At 41.5% G+C, this 16,041-nt stretch overlaps 1 protein-coding gene across 1 annotated transcript in view; it reads right to left on the bottom strand.

Moving 5' to 3' along the window:
- Window positions 1–14,164: 14,164 nt before the first annotated feature.
- The window catches only part of LOC311057396 (Fc receptor-like protein 5), a gene marked incomplete at both ends in the record, with an annotated part of 18,224 nt that continues 16,347 nt past the window's right edge, over window positions 14,165–16,041 (bottom strand). The window contains 2 exons of the mRNA XM_084074355.1: window positions 14,165–14,198; window positions 15,836–15,842. Of these exons, the coding sequence (XP_083930481.1) occupies window positions 14,165–14,198; window positions 15,836–15,842 (41 nt within the window). The remainder of the gene's footprint in view (window positions 14,199–15,835; window positions 15,843–16,041) is intronic.

A 16,041-nucleotide genomic window follows, 5' to 3' on the forward strand; every position in this document is an offset into this window, starting at 1 on the left:
GATGAATGTTAGGGACCAAAACAAAAGTCACTACAAAGTACTACCAATCAACTTTAAATTGCCTGAAACGTACTCCTAACAGGTTTTTGGGGGAACAATTTTGGCCTCCACACTTGGTGATTTTTTCGGATGTAACTTCGTTTCGGTACCATGGCTCAAGAGAAAACTCTGGGGTTTATAAACCGAAGGTTTAAGGTTCGAAACTCCTGGAGCACATTTTCACTGTCCATCTAACTTTTAAAAGGTGGTTTAAGTATTACGTTCTCTTTTGTATTATACCTGTGTGGCTCAAGAGATAAACACAGGGTCTGAAAGCAGAAGGTTTGGGGTTCAAAGCTCATGAAGAACATTTTCACTGGCCATCTAAATTCTAAAAGGCGGGTCAAGGATGACGTTCCCAATTGTAAAGTTCATGCCAGCGTGGCTCAAGAGATAAATACAGGGTCTGAAAGCAGAAGGTTTGGGGTTCAAGGCTCCTGAAGAACATTTTCACTGTCCATCTAAATTCTAAAAGGCGGGATAAGGATGACGTTCCCAATTGTACTTTCCATGCCAGCGTGGCTCAAGAGTTAAACACAGGGTCTGAAAGTACAAGGTTTGGGGTTCAAGGCTCCTGAAGAACATTTTCACTGTCCATCTAAATTCTAAAAGGAGGGTTAAGGATGACGTTCCCAATTGTACTTCCCATGCCAGCGTGGCTCAAGAGTTAAACACAGGGTCTGAAAGTAGAAGGTTTGGGGTTCAAGGCTCCTGAAGAACATTTTCACTGTCCATCTAAAATTCTAAAAGGCGGGTTAAGGATGACGTTCCCAATTGTACCTTCCATGCCAGCGTGGCTTAAAAGATAAATCAAAGGTTCACAAACTAAAGATTCGAGGTTCAAAGCTCACTCAAAACAACTACTAAATAAAAACTAAAAGGGTAATACAACAAAAAAACAGTGGAGCTGTGGTCAATACAAACTGGTGATGAAAAAAAACAATAAAAAAATGTCTGAAACAAATTCATGTGAAAAAAAACAGTGGCCATAAAATCACAAAAAATACTAAAATAAAAATCTTTAATTAATATGTAAATGTATTAAGCTCCTCCCCCTGGAGGTGGGCTCCCTCCATGCTCCTCCCTCTCCTACCAGAGCTAAAAGAGGGCGTGAGGAGGGAGGCGGGCTTCATCCATGGTTCTCGCCTTAAAAAGACCGAAAATTGAGATCTTCCCTGACCAAGATTCAAACCCACGACCATCCGCTTGTGAAGCCTATGCTTTACTCTTGCACCACCAGGCCTTTCACATTAATTAGGATTTCGAGGTTATATTTAAAGTTAAAGCGAGAGGTGACAGGTCAAAAGATGAAAATCCACAGCAAACACCTCTACCCCTGACAGAATGACTGGATCTACTAGATACACCCTCTGATGATCAGGGAAAGGGTTCATTATGACACGACTGAGATTTAGGTTGTTTAAAACCATCTGTTAGAAAACGTTTACTCTGGCTGAGTCTGAACCCAGATTTACACTTTCATTGAAAGGAAACAGAGAGATGTTTCGTAATGTCATAAAAATTCATACCCTTTTTGCCATTTATACATTCCTTAGTTTCAGATGATCAAAACTATAGCAGTTTTGGTGTTAAATCAAGTAGGCTACATTGTTCTCACTTTGGACTGGACATTAAAAAATATGTCTTAAGTTTTCAACTATAGTTCCGCAAACGGTGCTGTATTATGACCACAGATCCTCTTTGATTAACTGAATTAAGTTTAAGAAAATACCACTTTGCACTCATGGCATGCAGCATATCAATCAAATCAATGATCAATTATAGGCCAAGCTCCATACTTCGTTTTGAGGTATTCTAGTGACTCAGGGATAACAAATTACATAAATTCAACCACTTAAATGTAATTTTTTTTATTGCAACAACCAACCAAGAGTGTTGCAAACGGCTGAGTTTGTAACAAAATGAGGAAACTCACACAAACAAAGAACGTTTAAATTATTTTATTAAAACTAACTTAACCCCATATGGGTAACCGGTGAGCCTCAGGGCTCAATACTAGTGTATTTTCTGTTTTGTGTTATTATGAGGAAAGTTTTGACTGAAAATAGCCGATCGACAAGCTCACAACATGTCGCAGTGAGCTTGTCGATCGGCTATTTTCTGCTAAAGCTATACCCACAATACGGATACTGGGGTGAACAGTGCTTAAAGGGCAAGACCACTTTGGTAGAGGTTTGGGTTGTGTAGTTACCTTGCCATGATGCATCTCCAAAGGTGGGCAAGACATCTAAAATAATTGCTCCATTGATAATAAAAAAATATGCTCCTCATTGAATTACATTGTAGGCTGAAACAGCTCTCAAAGTCATTCTTTTAGCACAAACGAACGCAAATAAAGTTGATTCAGACTATATAGAACATCACCAAACCCAGTACCGTTTGTTTTTTAATAAAAATGCTAACATCCTGTTGATTTTGCTATTTTTATTAAAAAGAACTCGGACTGGATCCGCGGATCTGGATCTTCAAATAGTAAAATCAACAGGAAGTTGACATTTTTATTTAAAAGAAAAAAACAGTACTGGGTTTGGTGATGTTCTATATTGACTGAATCAGCTTTGTTTGTGTTCGTTTACGTGCTAAAAGAGTGACTTTGAGAGCCGTTTCACCATACAATGTCAATGAGGAGCATATTTTGAATGCTCAATTTCTATTCAATTATTATACAGCAATTATTTTAGATTTCTTGTTCACCTTTGGAGTTACATCATGACAAGGTAACTACACAACCCAAACCTCTACCACAGTGATCTTGTTCTTTAACAAGCAAAATCCAAAAGGCTGGAGTGCTCCCAGTGAGCTTCATGGTGAGAGAGAGAACAAGAATGAAGTCCAGCCACCTCTTTTATAGAGGACAATCCAGGTGGGCCAGATCTCCACTGATGACACACTCCGCCCTCCAATCATTCTGACACACATGACACATGGTTAGTAACCATGACAACCACACCAGTCACCCTGACAATTGTCACAAGAATTAAATATAAAAATAGATAGCTGTGCTGTGAACAATTTAGGCTGACAAGAACAGTATTTTTTTAACGACAGGACTGTATGGCATTGTGTTTATACTAAAGTATTGTATGACTTCCTTTTTTATGACACAGTACGAGTTTAGTATGACTTTTCTCATAATACTATTGTGTCAATGTAGGAACTGAATTAATAACAAGCTAAAGTCCTTTTTGCATCAACTCCTCCAAGGAACAGGCCATATGGTGTAGTTGGCAGGGCTTTATTGAAGAACAGGTGACATTAAAACCAAACAATTAGACAAATAATCATACATTGATGATGACAATGAAGTGCACATTAGCATTCACACTGATTTACATGTCAACCTTAAAGTCACATCAGACAATGAGCATGAAACTGTCACTTTTACAAACTGTAATAAAAGTTATCCTTGCCTGGGCGTACATCTGTGCTGGAGGCTGACGACAGGGGAACAGGTTCTCCTGAGAGCAAGAAGCTGCGATGGAGAGATGAGTGAATGACATGGTCCAAGGAGTCTCAGATTCACTGAAGCAGTTAAACTGTGCAGGGTACAGAGGTCTGACTGTTTTGTTTTTTTACCACTATAGAACTGTTGTGTGTATTTGAGCATTGCCCTGCATGCTCTTCAGTGAAAGATTACAGCCAGCTACAAACATGAAAAAACACCTATAGTGTAGGTCAGGGGTCTTCAACATTGTCAGGCCAAGGACCCCCTAGCTGAGAGAAAGATGAAGCAGGGACCCCCTCTATAATTGTATAAAATTGTGCTTCAGATTAAACACATTTGTGGGAGGGGCTTATTTACAAAAACAATCAAAAAATGCCTGTATGACATAAAAGCAACATCCATTCATAACCTGAGGGGCTTCATCCGATATAGAGCGCACCTCCAAAACCGCTTTCACTTCTGCCCATAGTTGGCGCCACAAATGTGAACGGTTGCGCTGTCTAATCGTACAAACTCTATTTCCCCCACAGCTTCTGTATGTCCTGACGGCTGCACCCAATGACTGACACAGCTCTGGGTAGCATAGGCCCTTGGTTCTCAAAGTGGGGTCCGGGGATCCCCAGGGGTCCTTGAGGGAGTTCCAGGGGGTCCCCAGCTAAATGATGGATAGTTAGGAACCAAATGGACCCTTATGGGTCTGTAACTCTGAGAGTGTACAGACTTTATTTGTACACTCTCAGAGTTAAATTAACATTGATTTGACAACATAAATTGGGATCCCAGAGATAGAAATTCCATTAAACGGGGGTCCCGTAGCCTTAATGCATGTCAAACTGGGGGGTCCTTGAAATTAAAATGGTTGAAAATCACTGCTAGAGCCCTAAAAATCTTCTCTTATGGGGGGTCGCTGGCATATCTTTTCAAATGGGGGTCCGTGGGCTAATAAGTGTCAATTTGGGGGTCCTTGACATGAAAAAGTTTGAGAACCACTGGCATAGGCAACCCGGCCTGGCGGGGATTTGCGCACTGAAGAGCACACCTTTCTAGTTGACTTATTCACTCTCTGATGGCAGACGGCTCCATATTTTGTCCCACACTTCCCTGTAAGCAGAAAAGGAAGATCCACTATGTCACACCAAAAATAGCAGATCTACAAGCTCACAACGCATCGCAATGACGTGTTGTGAGCTCGTCGATGGACTATTTTCGTACAACACCGGCGTCTCTGTCGGGTGGAAACCTCACATGTCCGAAACTGTTACTTTTCAGGATTCAAATTCAAAAGTTTCAAAAGTAGCAGATCTACAAGCTCAAAACGGGTCGCTTCGCATCCCGTTTCGCGCTTGTGGATCCGCTACTTTTGATAGATGCTGTCGTACGATAAAGTAGGGTGTTAATTCACGAAGAAACACAAAAAGTTAGATGGAGATAGGAGGTTTCTGCCTGACAGCAACAATATATATATATATATAACTTACTTTCTCATGGTCTCATTTACATGGTCTCCAACCAGCAGCATGTTGATGTTGTTCTCCAACTCCTAGAGACAGGCAACACCAATATTTATATTCATATATTCTTTTCAACCCGGGAACGCATCTGTGTCACTTAAGATTTCTTTGGCTATTCAAAAATAGCAGATCTACAAGCTCAGATCTACAACCTCATAGCGCGGCACTGAGTGCTGTGGCTATTGCTGTGGATTTTCATCTTTTGACCTGCCATCTTTCCCTTAAACCTCAAATATGACCTCACCGTGCAATGTGTCGTCTATTATCAATGGTTTTCAAACTTTTTTCATGTCAAGGACCTCCAAAATAATATGTATTTGTCCGTGGACCCCCTCCCATATAAAAAATATTTTGTTCTAGGGACCCCCAGAAGCAAAGATTTGAGTTAAAATGTACAGTATATGAAAGATTTGCACACATTTTCACGATTTAAAAAAATAAATAGCAGATCTACAAGCTCATAGCGCGGCACTCGGTGCCGCGCTATGAGCTTGTATACTGTATGCTTGTATATCTGCTATTTTTGAATAGCCAAAGAAATCTTAAAATGACATACATGCGTTCCCTTCCCGGATTAAAGGGTTCAAATCAAGAACCCTTGGTTAACACATGCAGCACTGACTTTGCATGCAAGATATTTGTGACAACTAATAATTAGCATTTAGAGTTTACATGCAGAGTGGAGATCTTGCAAAAGGTGAGACTTTGAACGAACTACTTCCGCATCCTATGTTTTCAAGTGACAGTATCTTACCACTGCACCACCGGTAACCGCCTTCCATTCCGACATCTCGCCACTCCGACTAGTGGCTTCCGCGTGCGGTTAAGGTTAGGGTTAGGGTTAGGTATAGGGTTCGTTAACGTCGGAAAGGCGACATGTAACCGCACCACCATGACTTATAGTTTAACTGTTGTTTTGCGTGCACAAAACACTGTGAAAATGTGACAACAAAAGTAAAAAGTGTCAAACTGGCTTCTTGCCTTGTTGATGTTCTTGAAGCGATCATTTGAGACCTGCAGCCTCATCATCTCTACCTGGAGGTGAATGAAGAAGACAGCTGATATGCACATCAAAGCCCTATTCCAATCAATAAAACATTATTTTTTACCAATCTGTATGGTGTTAATACAATAACTAGTACACTAGTAGTGCGGTGAGATCACTGGAAGGGACCATTTTATAGAGGGGGGGGGGGGGGGGGTCACATACATTTTAAATTAAGCACCATATGTTGAGGACAATGGGTTTATTATGCATACATCTTCTTATGGTTTGTGCGTAATGACAAACATCTAAAAGTCGCCTTTGGACAGAGCTACTACAAGGAGTGGAGCAGTCCAAATGTCCCATAGCCTATTTAAACCTTGTGGTATGTCCCAGCCACCCCCACCCCGTGCAGATTTGAATCTCCTGGCTTCAGACACACAGCCATAAGTCCCAGGTTTGATCCCAGGCCTCAGCAATGTGGTTGGTCTGACTGAGACAACATGTAGTCCGGAAAGAAAGTGATACCGAAATGATGACGCGATTGTCATCACTTTCATATGACTAAAATATCTAAAAACAGACAGCATTGTGTTTTTTGTGTCATTAAAATAGGATCTGGGTGCAAAAAAAAAAGTGTGGCCTTTTAAGTAGTACTGCCTGAAGCACAATAATTTCCCCAGGCCAATTGGCATAGCGGGAGGTAACAGGTTTCAAATCTGTTCACAATATTTAAAAAATGCATTAAACATTTTTAGATTATGTTCTACCTCGACCGCTGATTCATTAGTTCATTAGCAAATCATACTGTGCTGTTGATGAATTTCCATGTAAAGGGACAAACGATGGCAGTAAGTTGTGTTAGTGCAGGGGTCTTCAACAGGGGGTCCGGGACCCCTAGGGGGTCCTCAGAGTTACTACAGGGGGTCCGCCAAATCTTTGTGTGATAAGATACATTTTTACCTTAACCACTTGAACTCTAGCATCCCTTTTCTGAGGAGAACTTTAGCCAAAAATAGCAGATCTACAAGCCCACAACGCCTCGCAGCGCGAGGCGTTGTGGGCTTGTAGATCTGCTATTTTTTGGCAAAGAGGTTTAGGCGTAGAGGGAAAAAAGAGCAGACCAAGTAAACGAAAAAAAAAGTCTAATATGAAACACAATTTTATCCAATATAGAGGGGGTCCCTGCTTCATCTCTCTCTCAGCTAGGGGGTCCTTGGCCTGAAAACGAAAGACCCCCATGTGTTAGTGAAGAGTGATGCAATTTTTCTCATATTGGTCCTTAAGTACCTTTGAGTCCTGGATGTCTCTCTGGGTGGCGGTGGCTGTGATGACAGGCACCATCTCCTCTTTCATCTGCTTCTGCAGCTGTTGGATCTCCTCCCACAGCTTCCACACCTGGAGCCTCTTGCTTGTGGACCATGTCTGTGTGGACAGCGGTCCCAGTGTCCTGGAACAGTCCTGGAACAACCGTCTCCTGGTGAACCCCTATAGGGACGGACACACAGGAGCCACGCACAAGGGTGTTGTAGATCAGTGATTCTCTTCAAGGACCCCACCCCCAGTTTGATATTATCTCGGGGACCCATATTCTACACTGTCCGTGTTCATTTACAGTCACTCTGAGTGTGTATGAATGGAACCAAATGGACCCTTTAGGGCAGTGGTTCTCAAACTTTTTCATGTCAAGGACCCCCAAATTGACACTTATTAGCCCGCGGACCCCCATTTGAAAAGATAAGCCAGGGACCCCCATAAAGAGAAGGTTTATACGGCTTTCTAGCAGTGATTCTCAACCATTTTAATGTCAAGGACCCCCAGTTTGACATGTATTAGAGCTACGGACCCCCATTTAATGGCATTTATACCTCTGGGACCCGAATTTATATTATAAAATCAATGTTAATTTAACTCTGAGAGTGTACAAATGGAACCAAATGGACCCGTCCATTTGGTTCCATTTGTACGCTCTCAGAGTTACAGAACCATAAGGGTCCATTTGGTTCCTATCCATCATTTAGCTGGGGACTGCCTCAAGTACCCCTGGGGTCCCCGTACCCCACTTTGAGAACCAATGCTTTAGGGGCCCATTTGTACAGTGTTGTAGATGACCTTTCACTAAGCGACCTCAGGCTGGACTTTATTCAATGTTTGAGTTCTCAAGAACTAAATAAGTTCTTCTTGGGTCCATGAGAAACCTCTTTTTCTTTCTTTCTTATTTTCTTCATTTCTTTTATCTTAGTGTTGTGCTGCCGTTATGTCAATCTGTTCAGAAGTGACAGCCCCCCCCCCCTTTTGGCCAATTGGCCCACGAGCAACCTTTCCACCAAGCGTGCTTATCGTACCTCCATCTTCTGGGTTGCTTATGGGTGGTAGATTCTGGAATTCAGTCCGGACTCTGAAGGGGGAGAATACAATCACGGGAGAATGAAGAGACATTTTGACCAATTTTCCTAAAGTAAATTTAAATAAATAAATAGTCAGATATTTACAATTTAAGCATTTAGCAGACGCTCAAGATCCAGAGAAACTTACAAAGTGCAAGATCAGAGTAAAAACATGAACCCTATAGTCAACAAACAACAGACTAAGTGTTCCAGAATTGACATGACATGCTACATAAAGCACTCATTGCATTTCGGATGCTGAATGGGACATTATCACGTTTAATCACACTATTGATTGGTCTAAGTCCATTGGTTCTCAAAGTGGGGTCCGGGGACCCCCAGGGGTACTTGAGGGGGTTCCAGGGGGTCCCCAGCTAAATGATGGACAGGAACCAAATGGACCCTTATGGGTCTGTAACTCTGAGAGTGTACAACTGGAACCAAATGGACCCTTACAGGTCTGTAACTCTGAGAGTGTACAAATGGAACCAAATGGACCCTTACAGGTCTGTAACTCTGAGAGTGTACAAATGGAACCAAATGGACCCTAACGGGTCCATTTGGTTCCATTTGTACACTCTCAGAGTTAAATTGACATTGATTTCACGATATGAATTGGGGTCCCATAGATAGAAATGCCATTAAATGGGGGTCTGTAGCCCTATTGCATGCCAAACTGGGGGGTCCTTGATTAAAATGGTTGAGAATCACAGCTAGAGCCGTAAAAAAAAAACTTCTCTTATGGGGGTCCCTGGTATATCTTTTCAAATGGGTGACCTGTACCTGGTGTCAATCTGGGGGTCCTTGACATGAAAAAGTTTGAGAACCACTGGTCTAAGTAGGTGAGATACTGACCCGGGGCTCAGTAGGTGTTTTGTATAAAGTATAGTTTTGGACCGAGACGGAGGCACGCCGCCGTCTCAAGCAAACTTGAGCCAGGAGAGGCACCACCGAACGAGTTAAAGCGAGATCATTTTCCAGACAAATCTTTTGTTTTAATTATTTCTCTTACACAAACCCAGAATTGTATTCTCTTCGATCGATTTACGATAAACGGTTACATGCCTATAGAAACAAGTGAACACCCTTTACTCCAGCAGGGAGTAAGGGTCAGTATACCTGTGGTTCTCCTTCAGGGCTCTCCTAGCTTCGTCCTCCAGGCTGCACACCTCCTCTTCAGCTTTCTCCAGCTTCTCCATCGCTGCAATGCCATGGTCCATGTCTACCAGTGGAGTCATCGGCCACTTCACCATAAACACCATACAGTGTCAATAAGTCTATAACGTTTCATTTTTTTTGTTTTATATATTCACCTATAGCACACCAGTACTAACATATTCACCTATAGGCACACCAGGCCCATGGGGTCCCCAGCAAAATGTGTAAATACAGCATCGCAGTCCTTTTAACCACTTTATCCATGCTTTCTACGTTGGCTGTTAAAAAATGGCAGGTGTACACGCTCATACTCTAGCTCTATGAGCTTGTAGATATGCTATTTTTTTATATTCTTTCCCGGTCTTAATGGGTTAAAGCAGTGCAAATGAGTGTACTTGACCTTGTCCTGGAGAGCTGACCGGGAGGCCATGGTGTCATTTAGGTACAGGTCATAATCTACCTGAAAAGTCACAGAAAAAAAAAAAAAAACGTAATTAGAATTATTTATAATTATTTCTTACTAAATGGATTTCAGGAGATGATGAAGCACTTTCAACCTGGCATCCCTATACTCTACTACCCTATACGCTACTTTAGACAAAAATGTTAAGAAATGGCAAAAATAACAGATCTACAAGCTCACAATGTGATGCAACTGTCGTGACCAGTGGATGCTCAACATTATTCATGGTTGTCAAAGGGGTCTGGGGGCCCCCCAGGGGTCCTTGAGGGGGTTCCAGGGGGTCCCCAGACAAAATTTGGCTGCGAACCCCCTGGAACAGATTTGAATGCTATTTACACATTTAATGTGTAAATAGCATTCAAATCTGTTTAACCACATTAAACCTATGTACTTAGGCTATTCGAAAAAAGCCGATCTACAAGTCTCACAACGGCTCTGTGAGCTAGATCGGCTATTTTCAACAAATACTGTACATGGAAACCTCATATGTCTAAAACTGTTACTTTTCAGGATTCAAATTCAAAGATAGCAAAAGTAGCAGATCTACAAGCTTGAAACGCGTCGCTTCGCGCCGCGTTTCGAGCTTGTAGATCTGCTACTTTTGATGCTTTTGTGTGACGCTGTGGTGTGATCGAGAAGGGCGTTAATTCACGAAAAAAAACACAAACAGTTAAATTATGGAGATAAAAGGTTTCTGCCCGACAACGATGAGTCGACGACATATTAATTTGGGGGTGCTTGACATGAACCCCATTCAATCCAGGAACACATTAGATTTTGAGCTACTAAACGTTATTTTATACTTTGGGCTATTCAAAAATAGCAGATATACAAGCTTGTAGCGCGGCACCGAGTGCCGCGCTACAAGCTTGTATATCTGCTATTTATTTTTATCGTGAAAATATGTGCAAATCCTTGAATATATTTATTTTTTAAAGGGAACTTTTTTTGTAACTCAAATCTTTGCTTCTAGGGATTCTACAAATGTCTTCTACAACAGTTTAAAAACAAAAACAAAAAACTTGGTGGTTCTCAAACTTCTTTCATGTCAAGGACCCCCAAAATTATATGTATTTGTTCCAGGGACCCCCAGAAGCAAAGATTTGAGTTAAAAAATAATATTTCAAAGATTTGCACACATTTTCATGATTATTTTCCAAAAATAGCAGATCTACAAGCTCATGAGCTTGTAGATTTGAATTTTTTTAACAGCCAGATAAATCTAAAGTGACAGATGCGTTCCCCGGATTGAATGGGTTAAAACGTTAGAGAACCACTGTACTGACACACAGGGGACTCTCTCTCTCTCTTGGCTGGAGCCTCAACTGTGTCTGATAGCAGCACACGCTATAAATGTGACTGTGTGGGCACTGAGAGGAAATGGAAAATGGAAAAAGAAAAACCTTAATTTCCCTCAGGATGCCTCCAAATATACGTGAGCCGTCACACACGTCGTCAAAGACGTCACTGTAGACCGCCAGGCGCTCTCCACCGGGTCGACTCTGCAGTGCCTGTTGGGTACATGGCATTGAAACACCACACACATAACCAGTGGTGGAAAAAGTACTCAAATTCTATACTTAAGTAAGTAAAAGTACCAATACTGCCAAATAGAAATACTCTGTTACAAGTGAAAGTCCAGAATTTAAAATTTACTTGAGTGAAAGTACAAAAGTATTGACATCAAAATGTATTTAAAGTACCAAAAGTAAAAATACTAACATTTTGAAAATAGCAGATCTACAAGCTCACAACGCGTCGCATCGGCTATTTTCCATGCCAATAATTTTTTATTTTTTTAAGTAAATTTTGAATTCCGGACTATCACTTGTACTTCTACATTGCAGTATTGATACTTTTACTTAAGTAAAACATATGAGTACTTTTTCCACTACTGGTTGATGTTAACATTACAACAGCCGTTCCATTTGTTATATGGGGGTCCATGGCCTAATCCTCTGGCCTAATCCTCCGGGGGGAGTATTTTTGAATAGCCTAACTACATAGTGGATGGAGGAGGGGGAGGGGGGGGGGGGGGGGGTGTATATCTAAGGGTGCACATTCTCACATGATGTACGTACAGTTTGTGATGCAAATGTGACACACGGTACCTTTTCCATTTTCCTCTGGTGCATCTCTGCAGCTCTTCTACCAGTCATCATCATCATGCACTTCGTCTCCTGAGGACGTCTGGACCCCCCGCTGTGCTGCATGCTGTCCCCCTCTAGTCCAGGTGACTCAGTCTGGACCAGGTGTCTTTGTGAGGCGTCTAACAGCAGGGTTATAGAGTACAGAAGTCCTGACGTCACTCGTTCATCCCCTGGTTCATAAAGTAATTTCTCTATGGAGAATAACATTGGGTCATCTTAGAATCGTCTCATATAAGAATTGTGGTCCAAAAATAAACAAACTGTCTCTGCGATATTGTCAGGGAGGAGGTTCTGTATCGTTTATGATAGTCAGTCACTCATATTTGATACAGTCTGATTCTGGCGAAAATTTAACTAATTTGCCGGAAGTAACATTAGCGTTTTCTCACCGTCAGGAGATGCTTCATATCCATAAGAGTCAAACCGCCGGGGTCATTTGTTTATTTTTGGAACACAGTTCTTATTTGACGCGATATTAAATACGTCTATGGGAATTGAGAACGGGGGTGGAAAACCGCGAACCAGGTAGGATGTGTAAATTACGTCAGACTTCGGTGCTCTATTATATTAGAGTTAACTAAAACTAACACAAAAAAATTAAACTGTAATGTGTGTTTAATTAATTTTTTTTAATTCAAACTAACTACACCGCTCCCTCACAATGTGTCACAATGTCACTCGTTGTGTTTTAACTAAACTGGCTAACCCGCAAAGACAAAATAGGTATATATTTTAAACTAAAATGCTAAACCCTGGTCTACAGCAAATGTGAGTGTTGTCTTTTTCATGTGATGTTACCAGCTGTGGTGTCTTCTTGTTCAGATAAGCAGCCAGTTGATCCCAAAGCAGTCGCATGAATGACCTCAGAGAGAGAGTTGTCCATCTTCTTCGCATTGAATGCAACTAGATGTACTTTCTTCTGTCTCTGTAGGAGGGTCTGAGGGCACGTAGCTGCTCTGGGGCCCTCAGATGACGTCCAGAAAGGCTGGGCTGTTGTCTTCACATCATGGGGGTGTTTGGGGGCCAGCAGGCTGTGGGGGTGTTTGGGGGCCAGGCTGTGGGGGTGTTTGGGGGCCAGCAGGCTGTGGGGGTGTTTGGGGGTCAGGCTGTGGGGGTGTTTGGGGGCCAGCAGGCTGTGGGGGTGTTTGGGGGTCAGGCTGTGGGGGCCCAGGTGACCGGCACAGTAGGTGAGGATGTCGGCCTTGTGTCCGGCCTCAGCAGCTAGGAGCAGTCTATGGAGGTCTTGGTGTAGATTACAGGACCGCGGCTTTGTTTTGCACTTGGACATGGCTTGTAAGAACACACAGAACATAAATTACAACGCTCAATCATAATTATTACTAGCCTGGTTCCAGACGAATCTGCCATTGCAAAAAAAAATGGCCCTTTGGCAGATTAGGTCTGGCCCCTCTCAATAGAGCAGGGGTCTTCAGCAGGGGGTCCGGGACCCCTAGGGGGTCCTCAGAGTTACTATAGGGGGTCCGCCAAATCTCTGTGTGAGAGGATTTTTTTTTTTACATTAACCACTTGAACCCTAGCGTCCCTATTCTGAGGGGAACATTAGCCGAAAATAGTTTGTAGATCGGCTATTTTTGGCAAAGAGCTATCGGTGTAGACTAGAGGGGAAAAAAGAGCAGACCATGTAAACAAAAAAAGTTGAATATGAAACACAATTTTATACAATATAGATTAAATAAATGATCGGCTGTCATATCTGCCGTTCCTGAGGTTGGATAACCTGGGAGATAATCCTGGGTGATCATTTGTGTTTCAAACGTACAGACATACTGTAACCACTTGACTTAGTAAACACAACACAATACTGATACATCATATATGTATTGAATATCTGTGTTAACAATGATGCTACAGTATGTGAATTATGTCTGTCTCCACGCTACATGTTATACATTATATTGATGTAGATATATTGATTATACCAGAGATCTTAATGTTGATGAACCGGCTGACTTCTGACTTGGACTGACACCAATAAACACCTCTGTCAGGAGCATACAGGGTCGTGACACAGGATGTTCCTACACAGAATCACAATGAAAAGAAAGAAGGATTTCAGTTAAAAGTATCCATCTCTATCTATCCATCCATCCATCGTTCCATACCTTCGGTTATTCCCCAGTCATGGTGACAGGTTCCATTCCTCCTCTTACTGGTGTGTCTTCTCACATACCACTCTGGCACAGATTTCCCATCTTCCTCACAGCTCAGTGAGATGGTCTCACTTGGAAAGAACTGAGATTTGTCTGGAGTGACTCTCAGAGACACTGGAATAAGAGAGAGAGAGAGAGAGAGAGAGAGAGAGAGAGAGAGAGAGAGGGGGGAAGGGACACTTCATCCATCTCCATGATGATAATATGAATATGATCACTAATTAGCAGTGGTGGACAAAGGGTATTAAAAAGTACATATTACTAAGTACATTTTCAGAAATAGTCAGGAATTGTCTTATGATTGTCTTTACATTTTGAAAATATCAGATCTACAAGTTCACAACGTGTCCAGCTGCGACACGTTTTGAGCTTGTAGATCTGCTATTTTCACTATATTTGTAGTAGGGGTTGAGTGGTTAATTCATAATATATTTTCTGTAAGTTTGGTGTCCCAAGAGGACCTTCCTATAAATGTAGTGCCCCAGTATCCACAAGGGTTGATATAGTTATAGAGCTCCATTTCAGGCTAGTGTAAAAATGATTGGCATGAATAACTTGTGTCTATTAACTAACTAACTAACTAACTAACTAACTAACTAACTATGTGAAATACTAATACATTATTCAAATGGTCAATACTGGCTCTTCTCTTTCTATGAATCCATAACAATTATACATTCATTTATTTGTTCAGGTGAATTGTGGTGGGGTTTGAAAATCCATGAATTAATGTTAGGGTTGTCCGATATTGGCTTTTTTACCGATAACCGATATACCGATATTGTCCAACTCTTAATTACCGATACCGATATCAACCGATACCGATATATGCGGGGATTATTGTGATTAGGGTAAGCTCAAATTTCATATCACACACACCATATACAGTAAGAACTCCTGTAACTTATTTATAAAGCAAAAAAAAAAAAAAAAAAAAAAAAAATGTTTTTTTTTTTTCAAAAACCGATACCGATATTTTCCCGATATCAATTTTTATGCTAATATCGGCCGATAATATCGGGAGGCCGATAATATCGGACATCCCTAATTAATGTTTATTGTGTATTAAGTTATAACAGGATGGTTGGAAGGAACACATCAGAAAGCTCACACTACCCATAATGCAATGTATTGAAGATATCTCACCATCTTTTAGAACAGGTCCAGAGAAGACTAGGAGATGCACTGTGTGGAGAGAGAGAAAGACAGACAGACAGACAGACAGACAGACAGACAGACAGACAGACAGACAGACAGACAGACAGACAGACAGACAGAGTTAATGAGAGCTGTATAGTACTGTATGTGATGAAAAGAGATATGTACTCAGTCATTCTAGATCTTAGATCGTATTTGATCTTATCTAATCCAGGGTTTTATCAAGTTCATGTTTCTCTCAATGTTTAATGCTCATTCTTTTTTAGTTGTTTCTTTCTTTAGCTTTAATCCATGAGCACAGTGAGAGGGGATGTGAGCTGTGAGGACCTTCTATGATATGAACTGACCTCCAGGCTTTAAACACAGTGAGAGGAGATGTTAGCTGTGAGGACCTTCTATGATATGAACAGACCTCCAGGCTTTAAACACAGTGAGAGGGGATGTTAGCTGTGAGGACCTTCTATGATATGAACAGACCTCCAGGATTTAAACACAGTGAGAGGGGATGTTAGCTGTGAGGACCTTCTATGATATGAACAGACCTCCAGGCTTT

This window comes from Gymnoscopelus microlampas (assembly GCF_963454915.1).
Source record: "Gymnoscopelus microlampas genome assembly, chromosome: 12".
NCBI classification, from domain to species: Eukaryota; Metazoa; Chordata; class Actinopteri; order Myctophiformes; family Myctophidae; genus Gymnoscopelus; species Gymnoscopelus microlampas.